The 26,567-nt window shown below is 64.1% G+C and overlaps 1 protein-coding gene across 1 annotated transcript in view; it reads left to right on the top strand.

Annotated features, from left to right (window-relative positions):
- The window catches only part of TSPAN11 (tetraspanin 11), a 68,304-nt gene extending 42,054 nt beyond the window's left edge, over positions 1-26,250 (top strand). The window contains exons 2-8 of the mRNA XM_055142210.1: positions 692-777; positions 9,521-9,712; positions 17,249-17,323; positions 18,242-18,346; positions 20,161-20,319; positions 20,734-20,820; positions 24,195-26,250. Coding sequence (XP_054998185.1) covers positions 694-777; positions 9,521-9,712; positions 17,249-17,323; positions 18,242-18,346; positions 20,161-20,319; positions 20,734-20,820; positions 24,195-24,254 — 762 coding nt within the window. The 5' untranslated portion in view covers positions 692-693 and the 3' untranslated portion in view covers positions 24,255-26,250. The remainder of the gene's footprint in view (positions 1-691; positions 778-9,520; positions 9,713-17,248; positions 17,324-18,241; positions 18,347-20,160; positions 20,320-20,733; positions 20,821-24,194) is intronic.
- Positions 26,251-26,567: the final 317 nt, after the last annotated feature.

Raw genomic sequence — 26,567 nt, 5'->3', positions numbered from 1 at the left:
TGTGATCGTGTGTGCATGTGTGTGCATGTGTGTGTATCTATGTGTATGTGCGTGTGTGTGCATCTGTGTGTGCGTGTGTATATGTGTGCATCTGTGTGCATCTGTGTGTGTCTATGTGTGCGTGTATGTGTGTATGTGCGTACGTCTGTGTATGCATGTGCCTGTGTGTGCATGTGTGTACATGTGTGTGCATGTGTGTGTACATGTGTGTGCGCGTGTGTGCGTGTTAGGGGAGAGGCATGTAGGCTTGTGCCCGGTACCACTGATTAGACAAGAAAGGAGTCGGACCCCAGCGAGGCCAGTGCTGGGGGGTATCTATGGGTCAGGCCGATGCCCAGAGCACCGAATTCAGGGCTCAGCACTGGAGAAAAGCGTGTAGGGCTCTTGCCTTGCACGCGACCGACCAGATTTGATCCCTGGCCCCAGATGGTCGTCTGAGCCCCGCCAGGAGCAACCCCTGAGCACAGAGCCAGGACTAAGCCCTGAGCACTGCCGGGTGTGGCCCTAGAACCAACAAATGATAAGAGCATAAACCCCAAACCCCCAGGGCCCCGAGGCCCCGCCTGCCCCGTGGCCTCACTGGTCCCTGGCTTTGCTCTGGGGTCCAGCTGCTGACCCAGACCCGCAGGGCAGCGGGGGTGCGGGGCGGCTTCCTGAGGGTCCCGGCCCGAGCCTGCCTGTCTCTCCACAGCCATGGCCCAGGACAAGGGGGAGCAGGACGACTGGCTCCTGGTCTACCTGAAGTACTTGCTCTTCGTCTTCAACTTCTTCTTCTGGGTGGAGTCGCCGCCCCCTCCCCGCCCCTGCGCCCGCCCCGGCCTGCTGCCCCCGCCCCGGCCAGCTTCCCCGGCTGGACTCCTGAGTCCGAGACAGACGCGGGAGTCTGGGAGGGGTGTGAGCCCCCAGCTGTGAGCCTGGTCTCCTCGGCCCTTCCCGCCCTGCCAATCACCTGTGCACACGGCCCGAGTCATCCCGACTCCCCACAGGGCCACGGGAGAACTGGGGGCGCCTGAGAGGGGGAAGGAGCCCAGAGCACCTCCCACTGGGGACCCCCACCCTGGAGGAGACGCCCCCGACTCCCCCCGCCCAGGGCTCGACGTTGGACTGTGTGGATTTCTGTTTGAGGGTCCCACCCGGCGATGCTAAGGGCTGGCTCCTGGCTCGGCACTCAGGAGTCACTCCTGGCGGGGCTGAGGGGACCCTGTGGGGCGCTGGGGATCGAACCCGGGTCGGTCACACGCCAGGCCGGCACCCTCCACGCTGCCCTCTCACTAGGGGCCCTGGGCTGTGTGGATTAGTGCTTTGGTCCCCTGCCACCCGGGGTGACCCCGAGGTTTTGGCGGGATCCTCCGGGCCAAAGGGGGCTTCACAGACCCCCAGTGCCGCGTGGTGATGTTGTGCCCGAGTTTCAGGCCCCCAACTGTGCAGAGACCGAGTCCCCACACAGCAGTGCAAAAGCAAAGGAACTTCATTACTAGCCCGAGCCAGCGCTGGCCCGAGCTAGGGTCCGAGTCTCACCCAACGCAGTGGCGTCTTGCCAAGGACCCCGGCTCCGAATCACCAGCGATTTCTATAGGGGTCAGGTTAAGAGCAGTTTACATGCTGGTCTACGTTTAGCATCGGCCCTAAGAGGACAGTGGCCAGCAGTTAGGCAACGGTGAGTAACCGTTTTTTTTTTGTTTTGTTTGTTTGTTTTTTGCTTTTTGGGTCACACCTGGTGATGCACAGGCATTACTCCTGGCTCTGCACTCAGGAATCACCCCTGGTGGTGCTCAGGGGACCCTATGGGATGCTGGGATTTGAACCTGGGTCGGCCACATGCAAGGCAAACGCCCTCCCCGCTGTGCTATCACTCCAGCCCCAGAGTAACCGTTTCTAAGGAGGGGACAGTGACTCCCCATGACCAGCCAGACCCAACCGCCCGGTTCCTTATCTCGGCAAATTACTCAGCTGGGACTCTACCAGGGTGTAGACTCTCCCGCCTCTTCCAGTCTTGGGGGCTGGGGGGTGCTGGCAGCTGTGTCGGGGTTCCCTGGCTGCCCCGTTGCCCCCCTTGTGGCTTCTCTTCTGACGAGGACCCCTGCTTCCTGCCTGAGCCCCCGGCTTGGCGCGCCTGTCTTAACTGGGTCCCTTCTGCCTCCGGGGTTCCACCGAGCTTCCTGGGCACACGGTTGGCTTTCTGTGTTTTGTTCCTTCGTTTGTTTGTTTGTTTGTTTCTATTGACTCGCCGTGAGATGCACAGTTAGCTGCAGAGTCGTCTGTGATTGGGCCTCGGCCGTTCAGTGTTCCAGCACCCACCCGCCCCTTCACCGGTTGCACGTTTCCCACCACCAATGTCTGGGGACGTGGTTGGGGCCTGGGGGAATTGGCCGTCCCGGGTTGAACCAGGGCCTGGCCTCTATCTGGGCAGCAGTGGAGGGGGTCCCTCCTGTGGCCTGAGGACAGCCCCCCACCCTCCGAGGGCCCTGTCCCTCCCAGGAGACCCAGGGGGCATCTCGGGAAAGGCAGAGAAGCCAGGAGGGGCCCCTTGGCCTGGGTCTCTCATGGTCACCGTGAAGCTGATGAGGCCCAGGAAGGAAGATGCCGGCCCGGAGAGAAGAGCACGGGGTGGGGGAGGGCCGGGGGAGGGCCACCGTGGTACCAGCAGCCTGGCATGCTCAGGGCTCACAACACATGTGGTGCCTGGACCACACTCGGTCAACTGCATGTGAAGAGCCCCACCCACTGCCCTATCGCTCCAACCCTGATGGCAGAAAATTTCTTTTTTAAATTTATTATTATTATTATTATTGAATCAGTCACTGTGAGATATAATTACAAGCTTTTATGTTTGAGTTTTCAGTCATACAATGATCAAACACCCCATCCCTCCACCAGTGCACATTCTCCACCACCAATGCCCCCAGTATCCCCCCCCTTTCCCCAACCCTCTCCCCCCTGCCTCCATGGCAGACAATTTCCCCCATACTCTCTACTTTGGGGCATTATGGTTTGCAACACAGACACTGAGAGGCCATCACGTTTTGGTCCTTTATCTACTTTCGGCTCACATCTCCCATCCCGAGCATCCCTCCAACCATCACTGACTTAGTGATCCCTTCTCTATCCCAGCTGCCTTCTCCCCCCGCTCATGAGGCAGGCTCCCAACCATGGAGCAATATTCCTGTCTACTATCCTTGGGTGTCAGTCTCATATTATGTTACTTTATATTCCACAAATGAGTGTAGTCCCTCTATGTCTGTCCCTCTCTTTCTGACTCATTTCACTTAGCATGATGCTCTCCATGTTGATCCACTTATAAACAAATTTCATGACTTCATCTCTCCTAACAGCTGCATAGTATTCCATTGTGTAGATGGACCAAAGTTTCTTTAACCAGTCATCTGTTCTCGGGCACTCGGGTTGTTTCCAGATTCTGGCTATTGTGAACAGTGCAGCAGTGAACATTACAGGTGCAGATGTCATTTCTACTGTCATTTTTTGCACCCCTCGAGGTATATTCCCAGAAGTGAACATATTGTGGGGTCCTGTGGATGGCGGAAATGTCTTCCCTCATGGTTCCACAGCCCAAAAGTTTGAAACCAAGGTATCCAGCCCACCTTGCATTTGACTAACCCATTTCTTCTTCTTTTTCTTCCTCCTCCTCCTCCTCCTCCTCCTCCTCCTCCTCCTCTTCTTCTTCTTCTTCTTCTTCTTCTTCTTCTTCTTCTTCTTCTTCTTCTTCTTCTTCTTCTTCTTCTTCTTCTTCTTCTTCTTCTTCTCCTCCTCCTCCTCCTCCTCCTCCTCTTCTTCTTCTTCTTCTTCTTCTTCTTCTTCTTCTTCTTCTTCTTCTTCTTCTTCTTCTTCTTCTTCTTCTTCTCCTCCTCCTCCTCCTCCTCCTCCTTCTCCTTCTCCTTCTCCTCCTTCTTCTCCTCCTCCTCCTCCTCCTCCTTCCTCTTCTTCCTCTTCCTCTTCTTCCTCTTCCTCCTCTTCCTCTTCTTCCTCTTCTTCTTCTGATGGAGGGGGCGCAAAGGGCAAAGGGAGAGGGTAACGCATGCCAGGGGGGACATAGCTTCTCTCCAGGGCGGGGAGAGCCGCGTTAGACATGGAGGCATGAAAGTGCAGGTCTCGAGAGGGGAGGGTGCGGGCGACCGTGGGCTCGCCCACGTGGGCACAAGCAGCCCATGGGCTCGGGGGGCACATGCGCCTTGACTGACCCCGCCTCGGCCGTGCCCCTGGGCCTGCTGGGGCCGGCTCTCACCGTGTCAGAAGCTCACAGGGGCATCAAGCCCTTGGGGAACGGTGGCCTGGGAGCCCCGCCCGCCTGACGCCGTGTTGGCAGGGGCGTGGGTGAGGCCCCACGCAGCTCACCTCGAGTCCCGGTCCCTGCTCCCGGCCCCGCGGGGCAGGCGCCCGGAGGCTGCCCCAGAAGCCAGCGCTGGCCAGCGACCCCCCTGGGGACCCTCGAAGCCCTCGTGGCCGCGCCAGACGCTGCCCTGGTCTGGCCAGTGGTGGGTTCTCCTGCTCCCCTGTCTGTCCGCGGGGCTGCCCCAGCGCTGCTCAGGGCTCCCTCCGGGCCCCTGCTCGGGGCTCAGCCCTGTGGCCTCAGGGTGCAGGGGCCAAGCCCAGGCAGCTCTGGTCAAGGCAAGCGGCCCACCAGGTGTCCCTCACACGGCCCGATACCGAGTCCTCTGGCAGCGTCTGGCGCTCATCCCTGGCCTGGACACCGCTGACCGGGGGCCCAGCCTCCCCTTGGAGTAGGGCCAGGGTTAGATCAGGAAGAAGCACGTCCTCAGGGCTGGGGACTAGCGGCCAGGGTCAGGGGTGGGGTTAGACCTTGTGCATGGTACGGGTCTGGGTGAGGGGTCAGGGGTCAGGGTTAGGACTGGGATCAGACTGTGTGCACGGTATGAGTTAGGGTTCAGGGCTGGGTTGGGGTTAGGGTTAGTCTTTGGGGTGAGGGTTTTGGACACGGGTTCGGGGTTAGGATGAGGCAGTGTGCAGGGCTGGGCTAGGGTTCGGGATTGGGATTAGGGGAGGCCGTGTCCACGGGATGGTCATTCAGACCGGAAGGGGTGAAGGGCAGCGGTCACCCAGACCCCCGCACCCTGCACCTAAGGCTGTGTCCGTGGCCCACGCCCCTCAGTCCCTGCCCCCCCACCCCCCACACACTGCACCGCTTCCTCCGCGGCCCACCTGGACTTGACCGCCCAGCTTGCCCCTTGCCGCCAGCCTGGCCGGGTGGCTCCGTGCTCTGCCCAGCTGCCAGCCCTCGCCCCTGTGCCCCGCGGGGAACCAACGGGACCAGGCTCGACTGCAGCCGCTCCCAGGAAGCGGCTCCCACCCCCTCTGCTCCGCCCCCCTCTGCCGTGTTGTTCTCAGATTTATTATTTTAATTAGCTGCTTGGCTGTGTCCATAATCAAGACTTCCCGGCCTCCCAGGAGCTCTGCCCGCAGCAGCCAGCGGCGAGGGGAGGCGGGAGGGGAGGGGAGGGGCAGCCCTGCCCTGGCCTGGGGGTCCAGGGGGGGCCCAGGGCGCACCCACCCGCGCCCCCTCCCTGCGCCTCTGAGCTTCCCTCTGCGGGGCACAGACCCGGGTGAGGGGCCTTGGCCGCCCGCGAAGGGAGTCCAGCTGGGGCCAGTGGCCGTGGTGGGCCCAGCTGTGCAGGGGACCCCCCAACTGAGGCCTCCGCCACAGCACGAGCCCCGCGGCCCTGCCAGAACCAGCAGGAAAGTGGACTCGCCTCATGCCCCGCCCCCTCCAGGCATCATCCAGACACCGTGAGAGTGTCCTCGGCCCTCACCCTCCTCCCCGCCCTCCTCCCCTCTCCCACCCCCCTGCTGGGTCTCCCTCCTCCCTCCCTCCCCTCTCTATCCTCCGTCTCCTCCCCCTCTCCCTCCTCCCCTCCTCTCCTTCCCTTTCCTTTTCCCTCTTTCCCTCCCTCTCTCCCCTCCTCCCCTCTACTCTTCCTCCACCTCTTCCCTGGGCTCCCTCCACCCCCTTCTCCTTCTCCCTTTCTCCTCCCTCCTCTCCTCGCCCTGCTCTCCCTCCTCCCTCCTCCCTCCACTCTCCCTCCTCCCTCCCCTCTTCTCCCCCTCCTCCCTCCCCTCCCCTCTCTCCTCCCTCCCCTCCCCATTTCCTCCCCTCCCCTCCCCTCTCTCCTCCCTCCCCTCTCCTCGCCTCTCTCCTCCCTCCCCTCCCTCCTCCCTCCCCTCCTCTGTTTCTCCTCCCTCCCCTCCCCTCTCTCCTCTTCTCCTTCCCTTTCCCTTCCCCTCTTTCCCTCCCTCTCTCCCCTCCTCCCCCCTACTCTTCCTCCACCTCTTCCCTGGGCCCCCCTCCACCCCCCTCACCTTCTCCCTTTCTCTTCCCTCCTCTCCCCACCCTGCTCTCCCTCCTCCCCTTCCTCCCCCTCCGTGCTCCCCAATCTCTCCCCACTTCTCCGTGCTCCCTCCCTCTTTCCCTGCCTCCCCTGGAGCGCCTAGCCTGGGTGCAGCCCTGCTGGGGCTCCTGAGCTGGCTGAGAGGACCCGGGAGGGGGAGGGGCGGGGTGGGGGCTGTCACGCCAACCAGACGCTGGGGTGGGCAGCCCTGGACCCGGGAGTCCCCCCAGAGGTGGGCACAGCCGGAACCCCCAGTCACCTACACTGAGTGCTCCCCCTTGGTGCTCTCTGGACCACTCCTGACTGGGCTCAGGGGACCCCACGGGATGCGGGACAGACTGGGCCCAGCCAACACAAGGCAAGCGCCCTGTCCGCTGTGCTATATATGGCTCTGCCCCCCCACCCCCCCCCCCCCGCGCGCGCACACACACACACACACACACACACAGCCCAGGCTGAAATCGTGCTCCTCGTTAGCACACCTTGCAGCCCAGAGCTCCCGCAGGAGCTCTGAGGGACAGAGGAAGGACAGGCCGGAGGTCAGACCCTAAGGGGACTGGGCCCTGGGCGCATCCCCCCCTCCGCTGCCCCCCCCCTCAGCCCAGGAAAGCGCCAGCAAGGTGCCCACAGCGCCACCTGTTGGGCGAGAGGGGTAGGACACTTTGACCCCTTTAGTAAACTTGAAATCTGCTAAACGTTCTCTTTCTAAATAAATGAATAAGTAAAGTTCAGGGGCCCCTCCTGGCAGTGTGTACGGGCTCCTGTGGTGCCGGGTTGGGACCCCCTCCGTGCACGTGCGTGCATACATCCCCAGCCCCGTCCGCCCAAACTTCCTAAAACTTTCCTTCCTGGCTGGTGCTTCTGCTTGTGTCTTGCCTGGGGCGTGACCTAGATTTCTCCAGGCTCCGGAGCTGGTGCAGCCAGACTGCGGGAGCACCAGCTGGGGGGGGGCTGGGGAGCGGGGTGCCTGCGTAACGCCTCGGACCCTGAGTGCATTCTTCTCTGCGGTGGCTGTTTCCCTGGGCAGGGGGCCCAAAACTTTCTATTAGGATCTCAGTGGGGTTCGTGCCCCCCAACAGCCAAAGTGGCCCTGCTCAGTTCCAGCCCGCTCCTTGGAACTCGTACCCCCACCCCCACTCCCACCCCCACCCTCACCCCCCGCCAGCCCCGAGCTCAGCCTGCGACCCACTTGCACTAGACAAGCTTGGTGCGGAGCGAAAGCCCTGCGTGTTTCTCCGGAGAGACGGTGCCCACGGAACGCCCAGTGCCTCGGTCTCTGGCAGGACCCGTATCTGCTCACGATGGCCACGTTAGCTCCTGACGCTCAGAGCCTCTTCCTGCCACTAGCCTCTGCTTGGGAGAATTTAAAAAAAAAGCTAAACTAAACTGAGAGGGGCTGGAGTGATAGCACAACGGCGGGGAAGGCGTTTGCCTTGCACGTGGCCGACCTGGGTTCTATTCCCGGCATCCCATAGGGTCCCCCGAGCACCTCCAGGAGTGATTCCTGAGTGCATAAGCTCAGGAGTAACCCCTGTGCATCGCCGGGTGTGACCCAAAAAGAAAAAAAAAAAACCAAGAGGACCAGAGCAATAGTACAGCGGGGGAGGGGGCGTTTGCCTTGTACATGGCCAACCCGGGTTCAATCCCTGGCACCCTACATGGTCCCCCCGAGCCTCCGCAGGGGCGATCCCTGAGAGCAGAGCCAGGACTAACCCCTGAGTCTCATCCGTGTGTCCAAACTGAAAAGCAGAGCGAAATGATAGCTTGGTGGGTTCCGGAGTTCAGGGGGGAGGAGGGGAGAGAGATGAGAAGCAACAGCGGAGGGCGCAGGGGAGGGGAGGGGAGAGAGATGAGAAGCGACAGTGCTGGGCGCAGGGGGATCAGAAACACGGCCGTATTAGGAATGACAGAGCCCAGGGTCCAAAACACGGAGCCACCAACACTGGAATAAAGAGACCCGAGCTTCAGAACGTGCCCGTGAGCGGGCAGGCGGGGGTGGCGGAGGGGAGGGACCCTGGGGACATTGGCGGAAGGACGCTGACCGGGTGCTGGGGTCAGTGCTGGGATGTGTCTGTCGAGAAGGCGACTCTGAATGACTGTGAATCACAGCGCTCGCATGAATTTTTTTTTCTTTTTGGGTCACACCTGGCGATGCTCAGGGGTCACTCCTGGCTCTGCACTCAGGAATTACTCCTGGCGGTGCTCAGGGGACCCAATGGGATGCTGGGAATCGAACCCGGGTCGGCCGCGTGCAAGGCAAACGCCCTCCCCGCTGTGCTATCGCTCCAGCCCCTGATGAAATTTTAAAAGGAAGGAAAAATGGGAAATAAACTCACACACACACACACACACACACGCACACACACGCGCACACGCATGCAGCCAGAGGACCAGTCCAACAGGTAGGCACTCGCTTTGCATAAGGCCAACCTGGGGCCAATCCCCCGCCCCCCACATGGCCCCCCAAGCCCACTGGGAGTGACCCCTGAGTGCAGCCGGGTGTGGCCCAGAAGTTAGTTAGAAAGCAAACAAGAAAAAGAGAAAGCAGACCCCTAGGTGGGTGACACTGAGTCAGAGTCCCGAGAGGGTAAATCTGCCTCGCTGTAGAAGGGACAGGGAAGACTCCCGGCCCCTCCCCGAGGAGGACCCCCCGACCTGCTCATCACAGGGGTCTTGTGCTGCCCCTTCTGAGGGCGCAGAGGGAACAGAACAATTGGCAAAGATGCAGTGGGCAGAGGCTGGAGCAATAGCACAGCGGGGAGGGCGTCTGCCTGGCGTGCGACCGACCCGGGTTCGATTCCCAGCATCCCATAGGGTCCCCTGAGCACCGCCAGGGGTGATTCCTTAGTGCAGAGCCAGGAGGAACCCCTGACCATCGCCGAGTGTGACCCAAAAAGAAAAAAAAAAAAGACCGTGGGGGGGCAGATCTGCTGTCCTGCCCCCCTCCCCCACACCTTTGCCGGAAAATGGGGATGGAGCCAGGCAGCACCCCGGGGAGACGGGAGAGGGTGACAGGGGCGCCCCTTCAGGAGGGCCAGTGGCCGGTCCCCGCCCCATGGCAGGAAGGCGAGTGCCGAGTGCCCGAGGGGGGGTTGTGGGGGGAGGTAGGGCCTCGGGGGCAGGCCAGGGCAGCCGTGGACGCGTCTCGGGGCTCCCCGCAGGCGGGGGGCGCGGCCGTGCTGGCCCTGGGCGTGTGGACGCTGGTGGAGAAGAGCAGCTACCTGGGCGTGCTGGCCTCCAGCACCTTCGCGGCCTCCGCGTGCATCCTCATCCTCGCCGGCGGCCTCGTCATGCTCACCGGCTTCCTGGGCTTCCGTGCCGTCGTCCGGGAGGACAGGGGCTGCCTCTCCACGGTGAGTGCCCCCGCCCCGGGCACCCGGGACCCCCGCCGCCGCCCCGGACCCTGGGCGGGAATGCTGGGGAGGGGCTCTTAGTCCTGGGGCCTGGGGGTTGCATGGTGTGGGGGGGGCAAAGCTCTGAGCCCGGGCCCCTCTCAGACACGGGAGGGTGGGGGGAGGCGGCAGGAAGTCCCCTCTCCTCCCCTCTCCCTCTGCACCCCCCTCCTTCGGCTGTCTCCTCCCCTCTGCCTCCCCCCTCCATCTTTTACTGTTTTAAACTTTATTTAAACACTATGATTTACAAAGTTGTTCAAAATAACTGTTGGGGGCTGGAGCGAGAGCACAGCGGGGAGGGCATTTGCCTTGCACGCAGCCAACCCAGGTTCGATTCCCAGCATCCCATAGGGTCCCCTGAGCACCGCCAGGAGTGATTCCTGAGTGCAGAGCCAGGAGGAACCCCTGTGCATCGCTGGGTGTGACCCAAAAAGAAGAAAGAAAAATAACAATAATAAAAAACCTAAAAGTCTTTGGGGCTGGAACGATAGCACAGCGGGTAGGCTGTTTTGCCTTGCACGCGGCCGACCCGGGTTCGATTCCCAGCATCCCATATGGTCAGCCAGGCATTGCCAGGAGTGATTCCTGAGTGCAGAGCCAGGAGTAACCCCTGTGCATTGCGGGGTGTGACCAAAAGCAGACTAAAAAAGAACAAGAAAGAGCCCTGTGTCCCCTCCCAGCTCGTGACGGCCCCAGGCTCCATCCTGCGCCCTGGACCCCAAACCTGGGCGCCCCCCTCTGCTCTTCTGGGTGGGCCTGGGGGGCTGAAGGCCCCTCCTCAGGAGGCCGGAGGGCTTCCTTTCATCTCTCCTCGAACCGTCCTCTCTGGACGCTGTGAAGTATCCGGGCGCCTCCAGACACCCCGCCTGACCCCCTCCAAGTTCAAGAGGGCTTGGCTGGGACCTGAATCTGGTGCTCGGCTGCTCCGAGTCGCGCCCCTTAACCCTCTTGCGATCTCTAGGGGACAGGGGTCGCTTGCCAGAGGGGCTTGGATCTCAGTGTTTCTCTCCCTGGTTCCCTGGAACTTAGTTTTGTTTTGTTGCTGTTGTTGTTGTTTGTTTGGGGGCCACACCCAGCAGTGCTCAGGAGTCACTTCTTACCTCTGCAGGCAGGCATCACCCCTGGCGGGGAGGGGGCACCACATGGGGTGCCGGGGACCAAGCCCGGGTTGGCCGTGTGCAAGGCTAGTGCCCCCCGCGGGCCTGTCGCCTGGGCCTGGTTTTCTTAGACTTAGAGGCTGGGCACTCGGGTTCGGCTGTCTGGGTCCCAGAGCACTGGGAGCCGTCCATGCAGAGGGGGCGGGGAGGCTGGGTGGGCCGGGCACCGTGGGCCGAGGAGGCCAGAAGGGTCCCGTCAGGGAGGAGAAGCCCGGGCAGACCCCGCACACCCTCCAAGAAACCTGAATATTCCTGCGTCTCCCGGCACCTCCCACCCCCGCAGCCCCCAGGCCGACAGCCTCAGCCCTGCCCCTCGGCCGGGTGCTGCCCAGGGCTGTCCCCTGCGCTGGGCCCACCGGCAGTGGCCTCGGCCCCAGCTGCGGGTACAGAGGTGCCAGATGCGGGTTGGCAGGGTCGGTCTCCGCGCCCGCACCTCCGTCCTCTCAGCAGTGGCAGAGTCCAGCCACGGGGCCCAGCCTGAGCCCCCCCCTGTCAGGGACCCCCTCTGCCCTGCTCAGACCCCGCGGGGGCTGGAGGAACAGGTCCCCTGAGCACGGCCCAGAGTGGTCACTGAGCACCCCAGAGAGGCTCTAAAAGCAACACCAAAGCTGCGGGGGCTCCCGGGGTCACAGCCCGGGGTCACAGCCCGGGGTCACAGCCTGGGGTCACAGCCCGGGGGACTGTTGGACTGAAGGCCCGTGAGAAGTCTGACCCGGAAGCCTTCAGAGTGGAAGGAAGCAGGTGCTGCGCATGCACACACACACACACGCACATGCGTGTTCACTCACGCCTGCACACACACATATGAACTCACACATGCTCACACTCAGGCCTGCATACATATACCCATTCACACACATGCACACTCAGACCCAGACACATACATACAGTCACACGCGTGCACACTCAGGCCTGTACACATACCCCCCTCACACATGTGCACACTCAGTCCTATACACATACACACACATGCCACACTCAGGCCTGTACACATACACACACATGCGCATACCCAGGCCTGTACACATACACACACATGCGCATACCCAGGCCTATACACGTACACACACATGTGCACACTCAGGCTCGTACACACACATGCCACACTCAGGCCTGTACACATACACACACATGCGCATACCCAGGCCTGTACACATACACACACATGCGCATACCCAGGCCTGTACACGTACACACACATGTGCACACTCAGGCTCGTACACACACATGTGCACACTCAGGCCCACACACATATACCCACTCACACACATGTACACTCAGGCCTCCCACACACACATGCCCGCTCACACATGTGCATACTCAGGCCCATACACATACACACACATGCACACTCAGGCGCACACACACACACATATACCCACTCACACGCGTGCACACTCAGGCCCACATACACATACATACACCCACTCACACACGTGTACACTCAGACCTCCCACACACACATGTGCACACTCAGGCCTGCACACACACGTGCCCCTGCTCGTGTGTGCATAACTGGCGGGCTGCCCGGGAAGGCGGCTAACAAACAGGCCGGGCCTGGGTCCTGCAGGAGGAACCCGAGAGGGACGACAAGCCCCGGGTCCCCCTGGAGGCCCGCGGTGTGCTGGGAGCCACGCGGAAGGCTGTTTCTGCGGCCCCACGGCTTCTGGAAGCTCCCTGAGCACTGCAGAGAGCTGACCCGGAGCAGCCAGAGAGGAGAGGCGGGAGGAAGGCAGGCGGCAGGCGCCCAGGGAGTCGTGTCAGCCCCCCCGACACGCCGTCCTCCCGGCCCGACCCCCCCGCCTGGAAGTCAGCTCCCGAGAAGAAAGCGTCCGTGAGGGCCAGGAATAGCACGGCTTGACCGGAGCCGAATGATGAGCTGGGGCGCGGGCGTGAATTATTCACACCCCGTCTTCCTCGCCGAGGCGGGACAGCCAGGCGTGACCTGGCCGGTCAGGCCGCCGAGGCCTCAGGCCGCCCGCAGATGCGGGGGCTATTTTCGGAGTTTGGTTCCAGTCTCTGGAAACTTGGGGATCTTGGAGTCACATGGCGAAGGTGACGGATGGTTCCGGCCACCGGGCCCGCGGGGGGAGGGGGCAGGCGGTGGTCTTTCATATTAGGGGACGGAGGAGAAAGTTAGCTGTGGAGGGCGACTGTGACTCAGCAGACGGGGCTGCCAGGCTTGCGCCCTCAGACCCGGCCCGCAGGCGGGCCCCAGGCCCCTCTCAGAGCAGGTCGCCGGCTCTGCCCGGCTGGCGCAGGGCTGTGGGGAGAGGGGGGCCCTCGGGTCGTCAGAAAGGGGAGTAGGCGGTGGGCGGGACCATGGACAGACACACAGACGCAGACCCACAGCGACTAAGACACATACAGCTGGGTGGTCACACTTGGGTGGCAGTCGCCGGGCTCCGAGGGGCTGTGCCTTTCCCGGGGCATCGTCGGGGCAGCGGGGAAGGGGGGGGACCTGGAGGGGGTGATGACCTCCCCCAGGTGAGGAAGGAAGGGCACGGGCGGCCTCGGGTCTGGGCAGAGACAGCAGCGGGGGGTGCCAGCGCCCAGGGCAGGTCCCGAAGCAGGAGGGCAGGAGGGCTGGGCAGGGGTTGGAGAGAAGGGAGAGACAGACAGACAGACAGACAGACAGGGACAGAGACAGACAGACAGACAGACAGGGACAGAGACAGACAGACGGACAAACAGAGACAGAGAGAGAGACAGAGAGACAGAGGTAGAGAGAGGCTGTGACTATATGCATGTCTGTGTGTATGTCTGTGTGTGTGCCTAGGTGAGTCTGGGTGTATGTCTGTCTGTGTGTCTGTGTGTGTGTGTCTGTGTCTGTGTGTCTCTGTGTGTGTGTCTGTGTGTGTCTGTGTGTGTCTGTGTGTGGGTGTCTAAATATGTGTATCTGTGTGTCTGTGTGTCTGTGTGTGTCTGTGTCTGTGTGTGTCTGAGTGTGTCTCTGTGTATCTCTGTGTGTGTATCTCTGTGCACATTGGTGTCTGGGTGTCTGTGTGTCTCTGTGTCTGAGTCTGTATCTGTGCGTCTCTGGGTGTGTCTGTGGGTGTCTGAGTGTGTATCTGCATGTCTGTATGCCTGAGTGTGTCTCTGTGTATCTCTGAGTGTGTATCTGTGTGTGTCTGTCTGGGTCTGTGTGTCTCTGTGTCTTTGTGTCTGTGTCTGTGTATCTATGTGTCTGTGTGTGCGTATCTGTGTGTCTGTGTGTGTCGGGGTCTGGGCATCTGTGTGTGTCTGTGTGTATCTGTGTGTCTGTGTGTCTGAGTGTGTGTCTGTGTGTCTGGGTGTGCCTTTGCGCTGTTCAGTGTGCCGTGTGTCAGTATGCCAGTGCTGCAGGCGTCACCCTTCCCCAGAGAGCCAGGAGACCCCTGCCGGCCGCCCTCCTGGTGTCTGGGCCGAGGTTCTGCCGGCTCTGCCCTGCCCAGCTCCCTCGTGCCCTCGAGCCTGCCCTGGGCCTGGCGTTGGGGCCGGCTACACTCTCGGGCGACTCTCAGGGGCCTCGTGTGTCCCTGGGTCGCCTTTGCCCGCCCCCGCCACCTCCCGTGTCCCCTTCCCGGCCAGGGGCCTCCCCAGGGCAGGGCCAGGGGCAGGGCGGGCTCTGACCCCTCACAGACACGGCGCTGCCCACGTCCAGTCTGCCGCACCCTGGGCCCGCCCCCGCTGGGCCCCGCTGCCGTGGCCAGAGGTCCCTGCTGGCCTCCCTCCCTCCTGCCCCCCCCTGGGGGCCACACTGTCCCGCCACGGAGCCCTGAGTCTGGGCCCAGTGCCCGCCCCGCCCACCTGGACACCAGCTCTGGGGGAGCAGTCGGACCCGGTTCCTACCTTCGTTCCTGCAGAATGGTAGGGGGGGGCACTGAGGAAGACCCCAGCAAGCCCTGCTCTTTCTATCGCATTCATTTACTTTATTCATTTATTGAGTGTAGGAGCACTGCTGTTTATTCAGCTGTTGGCTTAGCTGGTTGGGTTGGGCGTGAAGTCCACGCCACTTTTTTATTATTTTTTAAGTTTTTTCTTTTTTTTTTTCTTTTTGGGTCACACCCGGAGATGCTCAGGGGTCACTCCTGGCTCTGCACTCAGGAATCACTCCTGGCGGTGCTCAGGGGACCATATGGGATGCCGGGGATCGAACCCGGGTCGGCTGCGTACAAGGCAAATGCCCTCCCCACTATGCTATCGCTCCGGCCCCTATTTTTAAAGTTTTTAAATTGAATATCCGTGAGACAGACCATTACAAAGCTGCTCACAATTGGGGTTCAGTCATACCACGATCCACCACTCTTCCGTTCACCTGCGTATGTTTCCCACCCGCAGTGCCCCCCCCCCGTTTCCCCCAACTCTCCTCCCCCACCCCCACCTCCCTCTATCCGATGCACTTTCCTTCTCTCTCTCTCTCTCTCTCTCTCTCTCTCTCTCTCTCTCTCTCTCTCTCTCTCTCTCTCTCTCTACCCCCCCCTTTTCCTTTTGTGCATTATGGTTTGCAGTACAGGTGCTAAGAGGTCATGGTGTTTGTTCAGGGTATTCGGTATTTTTATTGGGAGGGTGAGGCTAGAGCAGCTTTTCCATTGGGGAGCAATGCTTTGGGGCATGGATGTGACTGCTAAGGCTTCTGGAAGTACAGGGAGGTGGGGGAGGTAGCCCATCCCGACCCCGAGAACGCCTGGAGACTTCAGTCACCAAACCCGCATGCATGAATTTTCAGCAGATTGTATCTTGGTGAGGTTCGTCCTGAGACGGTGGAGTCAGGCGGGGGTACGGCAGTGATGTTGGGTTGTGGAAGCAAGGGGCTGCCAGGGGCGGGCACCAGGCTGACCCACCCCCCTCCTGTTCACCCCGGTCTGTCCAGCCATGCGAGGGTCCGAGATTAACTGTGGCTTTTGGTCTCTTTCCAGATTTATGGGTCTCTGAAATAAGACCAAGGAGCGATAGCACAGCGGGTAGGGCACTTGCTTGCACACAGCTGACCTGGGTTCGATTCCTCCGCCCCCCTCTCGGAGAGCCCGGCAAGCTACCGAGAGTATCTAGCCCACATGGCAGGGCCTGGCAAGCTACCTGTGGCATATTCGATATGCCAAACACAGTAACAACAAGTCTCACAATGGAGACGTGACTGGTGCCCGCCCGAGCAAATCGATGAGCAACGGAATGACAGTGACAGTGACATGAGCTTGTATAGCTGAGCTGGAGGTGGATTGTGGGTGTGGCTCCCACATACCTAACTTTTGGCTGTTTCTTTTTTTTTTTCTTTTTTGGGTCACACCTGGCAATGCACAGGGGTTACTCCTGGCTCTGCACTCAGGAATTATCCTGGCAGTGCTCGGGGGACCATATTCGATGCTGGGAATCGAACCCGGGTCGGCCACGTGCGAGGCAAACACCCTCCCCCCTGAGCTATCGTTCCAGCCCCTGGCCATTTAATTTCTTGATAAAACCTGGTCCCCAGTTGTTGGGGTCCGGCCAAAGGCACAGCGGCAGTTTGGGGGTGTCGGGAAGCCTGGGCACCATCAGGCTGCTGACGCACTCGCCCGCGGTGCAGGCTGGCCCGCTGGCGGCACCACACCCCCGGCCCGGACTTTTTAGCAGCGGGGTTTTTAGAGGAGGGGGTTTGCGGCCGCACCCAGCCCTTGAACCCGGGCCCCCCACCTGCCAGGCTCGCTCCCCGCTGTGCTGTGGCTCCGCCCCAGAGGGTTCCAGGTGCTGGGCGGGGGCGGGGACTGCCCACTGCTCTCACGTGCTGCGGGGGCTGTGTCACGTCGCGTCACGTTGGGGACAGGGCGTGCCTGGCTTTCCTCCGTCCGGGCAGCTGCAGGACGAGCCCGCGGGGGGGTGGGGGGGTCCAGACTTCCCCTTGAGCCCCGGAAGCCCTCGGGGTGTTGCTGTGGGTGGGGCCCCGGCCAGGGGGCTGCCCCTGCGGCCACCCCACCCCACTCGCTGGCCCACCCCGGACCCAGAGCCAACTGCCCCGCCCCTTGCCCACGGGCGCTTCCCTGCCACCCCCCACACTGGGGCAGCAGGAGGGTCTTTATCCCTCACCTCCGGGGTGGGGCTGCCTCAGTTTCCCCCTGTGCCATGCAGGACACACTGGGCCTTGCCAGGGGTGCAGAGGGGGCTGGTGTGGGTGCCGGGCGCCCCTGGCCATGACCCTCTGCCCCCTCCCCCTCCTAGTGGTAATCCTGGGCCACGCCTGGCGATGCTCAGGGTTACCCCCGGCTCTGCACTTGGGAGTCGCTCCTTGCTCGAGGGACCCCCAGGGAGGGAGGGCCGGGGGTGGGACCTGGGTCGCTGCGGCGAGGCCGACCCCCTGCCCGCTGGACCCTCTCTCTGGCCCCTCTAGTACTTCTGCCTGCTGCTCGTCATCTTCCTCGTGGAGCTGGTGGCCGGGGTCCTGGCCCACGTGTACTATCAGAGGGTGAGTGGAAGAATGCGGGTCGCTCCCCGCCCCGCCCCTCCCCCTCCCACTCCCCCACTCCTCTCCCTCTTCCTCCTCTTCTTCTTCCCCTCCTTCTCCCTTCTCTCTTCCCCCTCCTTCCCCTCCCTCCTCCTCCCCCTCCCCTCCTTCTCCCTTCTCCCTCCCCTCCTTCTCCCTTCTCTCTTCCCCCTCCGGCCTCCTGTTCCCCCTCCTTCTTCTCCCTCCTCCTTTTTTCCTGCTCCTCCCCCCTCCTCCCCACCTCCCTCTCCTGCCTCCCCTTCCCCCTCCTTCTTCTCCCTCCTCCTCTTTTCCTGCTCCTCCCCCTCCTCCACTCCTCCTCATCCCACCTCCTCCCCATCCACCCCCTCCCCCTTCTCTCCCTCCTCCCCCCTCCTCCTCCCCCCTCCTCCTCCCTCCTCCTCCTCTTAAGGTCTCCCAGAAGGAGGACCTAGGAAGGGGAAACCAAGGCAGCTGCTCTTCCAGGCCCCAGCCACCCTCAGCACTTTGGGATCCCCCTCCTCCTCGCTCTCCCGATGCTGAATGGACAGACCAGCGGGGGGCGGGGGCGGGGCGGCCCCTCCCTGCAGGAGGAGGGGCGAGGCCGGGCGGGGTCCACGTGGGGGCAACCTCCGAGGAGAGGGGCGCGTAGCTCCCCTCCGAGGCAGCACCAGGCCCGGTCCCAGGTGCCCTGAGCCTGACTCAAGGCTGCGGCGGGGCCGGTGGTCTCCAGCCAGGCTCCCCCGCGGGGCCCACAGCAACCCCCACGGCCCCGGGGCCAGCCCTTGCCCTCGCACGCGCCCCCATCCTGGGCGCCCTGCCTGGGCACCCGTGTCCCCCGAGCGCCGTATGCACAGTCCAGCGCCGTCGGGGCGGCGTCGGGCAGGAGAGGGTCCTGCTGACGCCCGTCCCCGCCCCCAGCTGAGTGAGGAGCTGCGGCTGCACCTGACCCGGACCCTGGTGGAGAACTACGGGCAGCCCCAGGCCGCGGAGATCACCGCCTCCATGGACCGGCTGCAGCAGGACGTAAGCACCACGCCCCACTTTGCTGAGCCCCCCGGGCCCCGCGCTTGCCCTCTCTGAGCCTCCGGGGCCACGTCCTAAGAGAAAGCCTGAGAGCTTGAGTGACCGCCGGCCACAGCTCACCCGACCCAGCCCCGCCTGGTGCCAGGGCTCTGTCTCCGCTCCGCCCAGCCCTCCTTGCTGCCTTCCCCGTGGGGGTCCCTGAGCGGCCCCTCGGCTGCACCCTGCCTTGCCGCCGGGTGGAGGGGCTGGACCCCACTGTGCCTGTTAGGGCTCTGACCGGCCGGCGGCCTGAGGGGGTCCTGGTCTGGGGCTGGAGCGACAGTCCAGCGGGGAGGGGCTTGCCTGCACTCTGGCCACGGCGCCCCGTGGCCCCCTGAGCCCCGCCAGGAGGGACCCCTGAGCGCAGGGCCGGGTGTAAGCAGTGGACGGTCGGTCCCCGAATGCAGAAGGGCCAAAAACAACCGACTTCCGGGACCGGCCGGGTAGCGCAGTGGGTAGCGCCCTTGCCTTGCTCGCTGCTGGCCCGGGTTCCGCCCCAGCACCCTGAGGGTCCCCGGAGCCCTCCAGGAGTGAGTCCCGAGCACTGCCCGTGTGGCCCAGAAGAGCCGCTTCCACTCCTGCACCTGGACTGTGACGGGGGGCAGGAGCCCCCTCTACTGGGCCCCACCCCACCAGCCCTCAGCCCGCCCTCGGGCCTCGGGGACACCCCCCGCCGCGACCCTGTGAGTCTGGGGTCCTGCCCCCTCGGCAGCCCTGCCAAGGCGGGGGGGCCCCTTGCCCGGGTCCTGACCCCCAGGCCCATGCTCTCGGGACCCCAGCCACCCCCCGCCCTGCAGCCCCACAGCCCCACCCCCAGGGGCACGAGACCAGAAAGGGCGCAGGTGGCTGCACCGCGGGCAGTGGCTTCCTGAAGGGCCACCCCGGAGGGGCCCGAGCCCACCCCACGGGCAGCAGGGAGGGGCCGGGGAGGCAGACGGGAAAGCAGCGGCCCGAGCAAGGCAGAGCACTGGGTGTCGGTGCATGTGGGGCTGAGTGTGGGCGTGTGTGAGTGGGTGTGAGTGGGTGTGAGTGGAAGTGCATGTGTGTGTGAGTGGGTGTGTGAGTGGGTGTGAATGTATGTGTGTAAGTGTGTGCGTGTGTATGAATGTGTGTGAGTGCATGTGTTTGAGTGGGTGCAAATGTATGTGTGTGTGGTGTATTAGTATATGTGTGAGTGGGTGTTGTGTGAGTGGGTGTGTGAGCTTCTGTGTGTGTGTGTGGGTGTGAGTGTGTGTATATGTGTGAGTGCATGTGGGTGCCAGTGGGTGTGAATGGGTGTGAATATATGTGTGAGTGCGAGTGTGTATGAATATGAGTGTGAGTGTTGTGAGAACATGAGTGAGTGTGTGAATGAGGGTGTGTGTTGTGCATGAGAGCATGAGTGTGTGAATGTATGTGAGCATGAGTGTGTGTGAGCATGACTGTGAGTGCATGAGTGTGTGTGAGCATGAATGTTTGTGTGTGCCTGAGTGTGTGACTGAGCATGAGTGTATATGAGTGAGTGTGTGTGCCCGAGTGTGAGTGTGACTGTGAGCATGAGTGTATGTGTGTGAGTGTGACTGTGAGCATGAGTGTATGTGTGTGAGTGTGACTGTGAGCATGAGTGTATGTGAGTGTGTGAGTGTGTGTGTGCCCGAGTGTGAGTGTGACTGTGTGCGAGCATGAGCGTGCGCGTGCCCGAGTGTGAGTGTGACTGTGTGCGAGCATGAGCGTGCGCGTGCCCGGGTGTGAGTGTGAGTGCGCGCCTGCACCCTGGCCGCCCCCTCTCCCCGCAGTTCCGGTGCTGCGGGAGCAACAGCTCTGCCGACTGGCGGCTCAGCGCCTACGTGCGCTCCCCCGAGGCGCAGGGCCGGCGCGTGCCCGACAGCTGCTGCAAGACGGTGGTGCCGCGCTGCGGCCGGCGGGTGCACCCCTCCAACATCTACCAGGTGGAGGTGAGACGCGGGCGGGGGGGCGGGGGAGGGCGGGTGCACCCCTCCAACATCTACCAGGTGGAGGTGAGACGCGGGCGGGGGGCGGGGGAGGGCGGGTGCACCCCTCCAACATCTACCAGGTGGAGGTGAGACGCGGGCGGGGGGCGGGGGAGGGCGGGTGCACCCCTCCAACATCTACCAGGTGGAGGTGAGACGCGGGCCAGGGTGGGGGGGAGGGGCCACGGTTCGGGCCCACCGGAGTCCGCGTGCGCCTGTGTGTGCGCGTGCATGTGTGCGCAAGCGCAGGTGTCTGTGGCCCGGGAACGCGGGGCCGCTGGAGCCCCCACCCCCGGGCTGGCCCTGCAGCCCCTCTGCCCCTCTGCCCCTCCATCCGTCCGTCCTGCCGGGGCGGCTCAGTTCCCGCTTCCCTTGCAGGGCGGCTGCATCTCCAAGCTGGAGCAGTTCCTGGCCGACCACCTGCTGCTCATGGGGGCCGTGGGCATCGGGGTGGCCTGCCTGCAGGTGAGTCGAGGGGGAGGGGGCGGGGGGAGCTGTCCCCAAGGGCTCCGACCCCAGTACACACCATGAGTCACCCGCCCTGAGCACCTCCGCCCCGCACCCCTCCCCCCTGTGTCCGGGAGTCACGTGGCACTCTTCCCCATGGAGCGTGGACAAGCAGGAGCCTGGGGCCACTGGAGCGTGTAAGGAAGAGACAAGGGGGGGACACGCGAGAGGGGTCAGGGACGAGCATGCATGAGTGTGCGTGTGTGCGTGCGTGCGTGCGTGTGTGCATGGATGCACAGGCGGCTCTGTGGGTGTCTGCATGCATCCTGCAAAGTTGTTTTGTGCATGTGTGTGTGTGTCTGTGCGTGTGTGCACCTGCTGTCACTCCTGTGTGTGTGTCTGTGTGTGTACCTGCTGTCACCCCTGTGTGTGTGTCTGTGCGTGTGTGCACCTGCTGTCACTCCTGTGTGTGTGTGTCTGTGCGTGTGTGCACCTGCAGTCACTCCTGTGTGTGTGTGTGTGTGTACATGGGTGCGGGCACACCTGTGGGCCCGAGTACCCGGGCACAGGCAGGGTCCAGAGCCAGAGTGGCCCGACTCCCCCTCACTGGCAGGATCCGCTGCCCGGAGCTGTCCTCAGGGGCTGGGCAGGGTGCGAGCAGACCTGAATCGGCTCTGTGTGCGGTGCCTTGAGACCCGCCCCGCCCACCCGCCCTGCCGGCCCCGCCCACCCCTTCCCCCGGAGTCCAGTGCACAGGGCCAGTCCAGACCTGCCAGCTGCCTGCGTCCAGGGACGCTCCGTCCACCCAGTGCAGACCCCGAGGGCCCGAAGGCCCCTCACCCGGCCCTTCCCCGGCCTGAGCCCCCCGCCCCGTACGACGGAGGAAACCTGGGCCAGAGGAGTGGCTCCGGGGTCTCCCCTCCTGTGCGGCCCGGGGCTGCGGCTCCTGGACAGAAGGGAGCAGCGGGGTGGGCCGGCCCGGGGAACCTTCCAGAACCCCCTCAGCCCCACTCCAGCTCCTCCTCGTCCAACAGGGCTGCCTACGGGCAGCGTGGGGGCTCGCGGTGTAGGACCACAGGGTCCACGGGCCGGCCCCCTGGGGAGACGTCCAGGAGGCTGGGTCCTTCTCACTTCCACTCGGCCCCCAGAGAGCCACGGTGCTCCCTGCCACGCCAGCTTCACACACACACTCACACACACACACACGCGTGCACGCACACTAACACGCACACACGCACATACATGCACACATGTTCACGCACACTTACACGCGTGCATACACGCACACACTCATACTCTCACACACATGCACTTACGCACATGCGCACATGCACACGCACACATGCATGCACACGCACACAAATACACACACATACACATGCATGCACACGCACACACATACACATGCACACACGCACAAGCACACTCGCGCATGCCCGTCCCTGACCCCTCACACGTGTTCCTGCCTTGTCTCTTCCTTACAAACTCCAGTGGCCCCAGGCCCCTGGCTTGTCCACGCTCTCTGGGGAAGTACCACCACGTGACTCCCTGGGGCCTCCAGTCACAGTGCCCGCCCCACTGGGGACCCCAGAGAAGGTGCCAGGAGAACCCGGGAAGGGTTGCCCTGTGCAACTTGTGTTTCCAGAAACTTCTCTGGGCTCCAGGGCTGAGGGAGTCCTGCTCCGCGTGGACTTGAGCCAGCCTGGGCCGCACGGCCTGTCCCTGCTGGCCCCGCGGGGGACGGGGCCCCGGGCAGGGAGGGACCAACCGGCTGCAGGACAGGCCGCGGGCTGAGAGTGGCAGCGTGAGGCATCCCTGAGACCCCCGCCGCCCCCGAGGGCCCCACCCCGCGGGGGTGACGCCTGAGTGCAGGGCCAGGAGGGAGCCCCCGGCGTCGCGGGTGTGGCCCCAAACTAACAAACAGGCACAGCGGCAGCAGCCTGCAGGTCTGAGGGCGCCCCTTCCCCGTCCACCGCTCCGTGGGGAACTCGCGCCCCGCCTCCTCCTGGCCCCGGTAGCCCCGGGTGGTCCCCTCGGTCCTGCAGCCCTGAGCCTCAGCTTAGCGCGCCCTCTGCTGGCCACTGCTGGAACTGAGCCGTGCCGGCACCCCCAGCCCTGAGGCGTGCCCAGCTGACCGCCCGGCACTGAGGCCTCTTCCCCGCCCTTGCCCGGCCTGCTAGTCAAGGCTCACACGGGAGAAGCCCAAGAGAGTGTCACAGTGTCCCCCCTGCCTTGCCCCTCCCCCCCAGACACCAGAGAAAAGTCCTGTCCCGTTCCTGTGTGACCTTGGGGATGTTGCCCGCCCTCTCTGAGCCTGAGCCCTCAGCCAGGCCCCTTTTAAAGTGGCAGCGTCCTCATATCGATGGCCACCTCGCCCAGGAGGGCAGGACGTTTCTAGCTCAGAGCTGTTCCGATGGAAGTGGGGGTCTGGAGTAGCCGAGAAGCAGCCCCCACAGGGACCTTAGACGCGGCTGAGCCGTGACCCTGGCAGTGCAGCCTCAGGCGCCCGGGGAGGGAATGGGACCAGCCCTGCTTGCAAAGTCTGGGAGCCCTGGGGGGACCGGGGGGCTGAGGGGGCCACTGGCAGCCGGTGGGGGGCTCTCGGGACAGTCCCGGGCAGCTGACCAGCCCCAGGCCCGTCCTCGCCCTCCTTGGCCCAGAGACTGGCCACCTGCAGGGAGGGCAGAGCCAGGCCCAGGGAGCTGGGGGCAAGGAGAGAGGAGCCGCGGTGGTACTGAGGGAGGGTGCTGGCCTGCCCCACGGCTGACCTGGGCTCAATCCTGGAGCCCAAACGGTCTCCTGAGCACCTGAGTGCAGAGCCAGGGATAAGCCCTGAGCACCACTGGGTGTGACCCTGAAACCCGGAAGGGGAGGGGAGGGGAGAGGAGGGAGGGGACAGGAGGGGAGGGGAGGGAGAGAAAGGGAGGGGAGGGGAGAGGAGGGAAGGGGATGAGGAAGGGAGAGGAAGGGGAGGGGAAGAAGAAGGGAGGGGAGAGGAAGGGAAGGGAAAGGAAGGGAAAGGAAGGGAAGGGCGAGGAAGGAAGGGAAGCAGAGGGGAGGGAAGGGGGAGGGGAGGGGAGGGGAGTAGCCCCGCAGCTCTGCACTCCGCAGGGGAGAGTCTCAGACCTGCTCTCCACCCTGGGCCCCCGGGCTACGAGGCAGAGAAGGGGGGTGTGGGGAGGGGCGACCAGGACCGGGATCACTGTCTGGGCCTCCGGCTCTGATGGGGTACAGGGGGCCGGGGGATCTAGGCGGTCTGGAGCTTGGAAACACTCCAAACCTCAGCAGGGCACCTGCCCCTGACGGGTTCAGGGTGGGAGTGGGGTGCCCTGGCTGCGCCCGCGCGGGCAGGGCAGGGTCCTGGCGCTCAGCTCGCCCTGCTCTCTCGGCAGATCTGCGGGATGGTTCTCACCTGCTCGCTGCACCGGAGGCTGCAGATGCACCGCTACTAGCTACTAGCGGCCGCGCAGGCACCCGGACGCCAGCTGGGCGCGGCGCCCCTGCAGCACCTTCCCGCTGCGCGCCCGGCCCCTCGCCACACCGGGTGGCAGACAGTGACTCCTGCCTCCCCGCCCAGCCTGGGACCCGCAAGGCAGGAGCCCTGCAGCCTGCTCGGAGGAGGTGGCGGCCTTGGCGGCCAGAGACCCCCAGTCCCAGGCGTGGGGACACGGCTCTGCTTCCTCCCCGCACGGGACCCTGCTAGCCGGGGGTCCCCACGCAGCCTCTGGGGGCTCCCTGCTCTCTGCGACACGACGGGGGGGGGCAGGAGGGGAGGTTCTGCACCCAGGGATGCCCACCCTGCTCCCCAGGAAACGTCGGGGTGGCCTGGGAGGGAGGCGGCGGGGACCTGGCCGGGCCCCTCCCCCACCCGCAGCCCCCCTCCCCCCAGGAGATGCATCTGTGCCTGTCCTCGGGCACACGGGGCCGAGTGGGCGCGTGCAGGACCAGCCCTCCTGCCGCTGGCACCGGAAACAGCCCCTGGCCAGGAGGAGCCCCCCGAGGTGAACAGCTGGCATGGGGGGCTCTGTCCTGAACCCCCCACCTCCTGAGTCCCTCGGAGGTGTCCCTCTCTGCCTCCGGAGCCAGCGCGGCTCTCCCTGGGCACCTCTGGCCTCTGATGAGGGGAGGCCCAACCTCCCCCAGAGCCAGGGACAGGCGGAGACAGTGGCAGAGACTCAGGGCCGGGGGCAGTGCCCGCCCTGGCTGCGCACAGTGCTCCAGGGAGTCGGTCCTCCCTGCCTGGCCCCGGCCGCCCACCCGCACCCCTGCCTGCTCACCTGGGGAGGTGACCCCGGGGGAGGCCCAGGTCCAGCACCCCCCCTGCAAGTCTGAGCACCCGCATCTTGCTTGTGTGTGTGCCGCGGGGGTGTCTCCATCCCCCCCAGCCCCCTCGCCACGCCCTGCTGCCCCCTGCCCCACCCCCAACCCCCACTCGGGCCTGAGAGGGACTGGGGGGAGCAACGCCTGGGCCGCCCCCGCCCTCCCTCCCGGCACTGGGGTGTGGGGGTGTAGGGTTCCGTGCCCGTGTGGAGACCCTCAGGGCTGGGGGCGGGGCCAGGACACGCCCACCGGGTGGGCGGCGCCAGCGCTGCCAGAGCCCCCCCAGCCCCCACCCCCAGGCCCTGCAGAGAATGGGTGGGGCGCGGGCTACTGACCACTTCTTGCCTACGACCCCCTGGATGCAGGGTTTGTGGGGGGGGACTCTGGGCCCAGAATCCCACCGGGCAGCCCCCCCCCCACTGTCCCTGTGCGGGACCCTCCAGGGTGGGGGTGGGGGAGGGGGAATGACAGTAGATGCCCCAGCCGGGGCCCTGTCCCCCTGGCCAGTTTGGGGGATGGAGCGGGACACCCCGGGGGGCTGCAGAGAGAGAGCGGGCAGCAGGCAGGGTGGGTTTCAGAGCTGGGGAGGGACCCTGTGAGCACCCCTAAACAGGACCTTCTCGGACTCTGCTGACCCCAGAGCCCTGCAGCCTGTAAGAGCTTCGGGGGTCCTGCAGGGCTTCACCCCAACAGGAACCAGCCCTGTGTGATTCTAGAAAGTTCCCTGGCAAGCCAGCGGCAACCCCGCCCCCCCCCCCGCCACCTCCCTTTGCACCCCCTGCCCAGGGCCTGGCAGGTCCAGCCCAGACCCCCTGGGGGTCCCTAGAAGCCAGCGAGAGGGAGGAGCAGGCAGCCCTGCGCTGTGGGGGTGGGGGCGCCATCCTGGACCCCAGTTTCCTGTCTCAGCACAAGGCCTGCGCCCCACCCCACCCCAGCTGGTGGGACCTCCCCCTCCTCACCCCTGCCCCCCCCACCCAGGCTCACTGCTAATGGGCCCCTGGGACCCCCAGATTCTAGAAAAGTCCGAGTTGCCTTAATCGCCCTCTGAGGGGGGAGTGCTCTTGTAACCCCCCCATCACAGTCGGGGTGGGGGATGCTAATAAAGGAATCCACGCTAACGCCTCCTGTGTGGGCACCTCCGCCACCCCCTTACCTGCCGTGGGGCCCCTCGACTCCTGGGGCCAGTGCCGGCCAGGGGGACCCCCGGAACCAGGACACTGAGGGTCCTGCACCACCTTCACGCCCACAAAGCTGGGGGCACCTCTCCAGGGACGCCCACCCTGGCAGCTCTAGCTGCTGGCGTGCCGTGGGGGTCCCTGAGTTGGCCGGGAGTGGCCACTGAGCACAGAGCCAGGAGTCAGCCCTGAGTGCCGCCAGGCGTGGCCCAAGCCCCACCAGCCCAAGAGACGACCCTCGGACGCACCCCTGCTGCCCCTCGAGTCCCC

This window comes from Sorex araneus, chromosome 6, assembly GCF_027595985.1.
Source record: "Sorex araneus isolate mSorAra2 chromosome 6, mSorAra2.pri, whole genome shotgun sequence".
NCBI classification, from domain to species: domain Eukaryota; kingdom Metazoa; phylum Chordata; class Mammalia; order Eulipotyphla; family Soricidae; genus Sorex; species Sorex araneus.
Note: the sequence above shows the minus strand (reverse complement) of the source record. Positions and strands in the feature narration are given on the sequence as shown.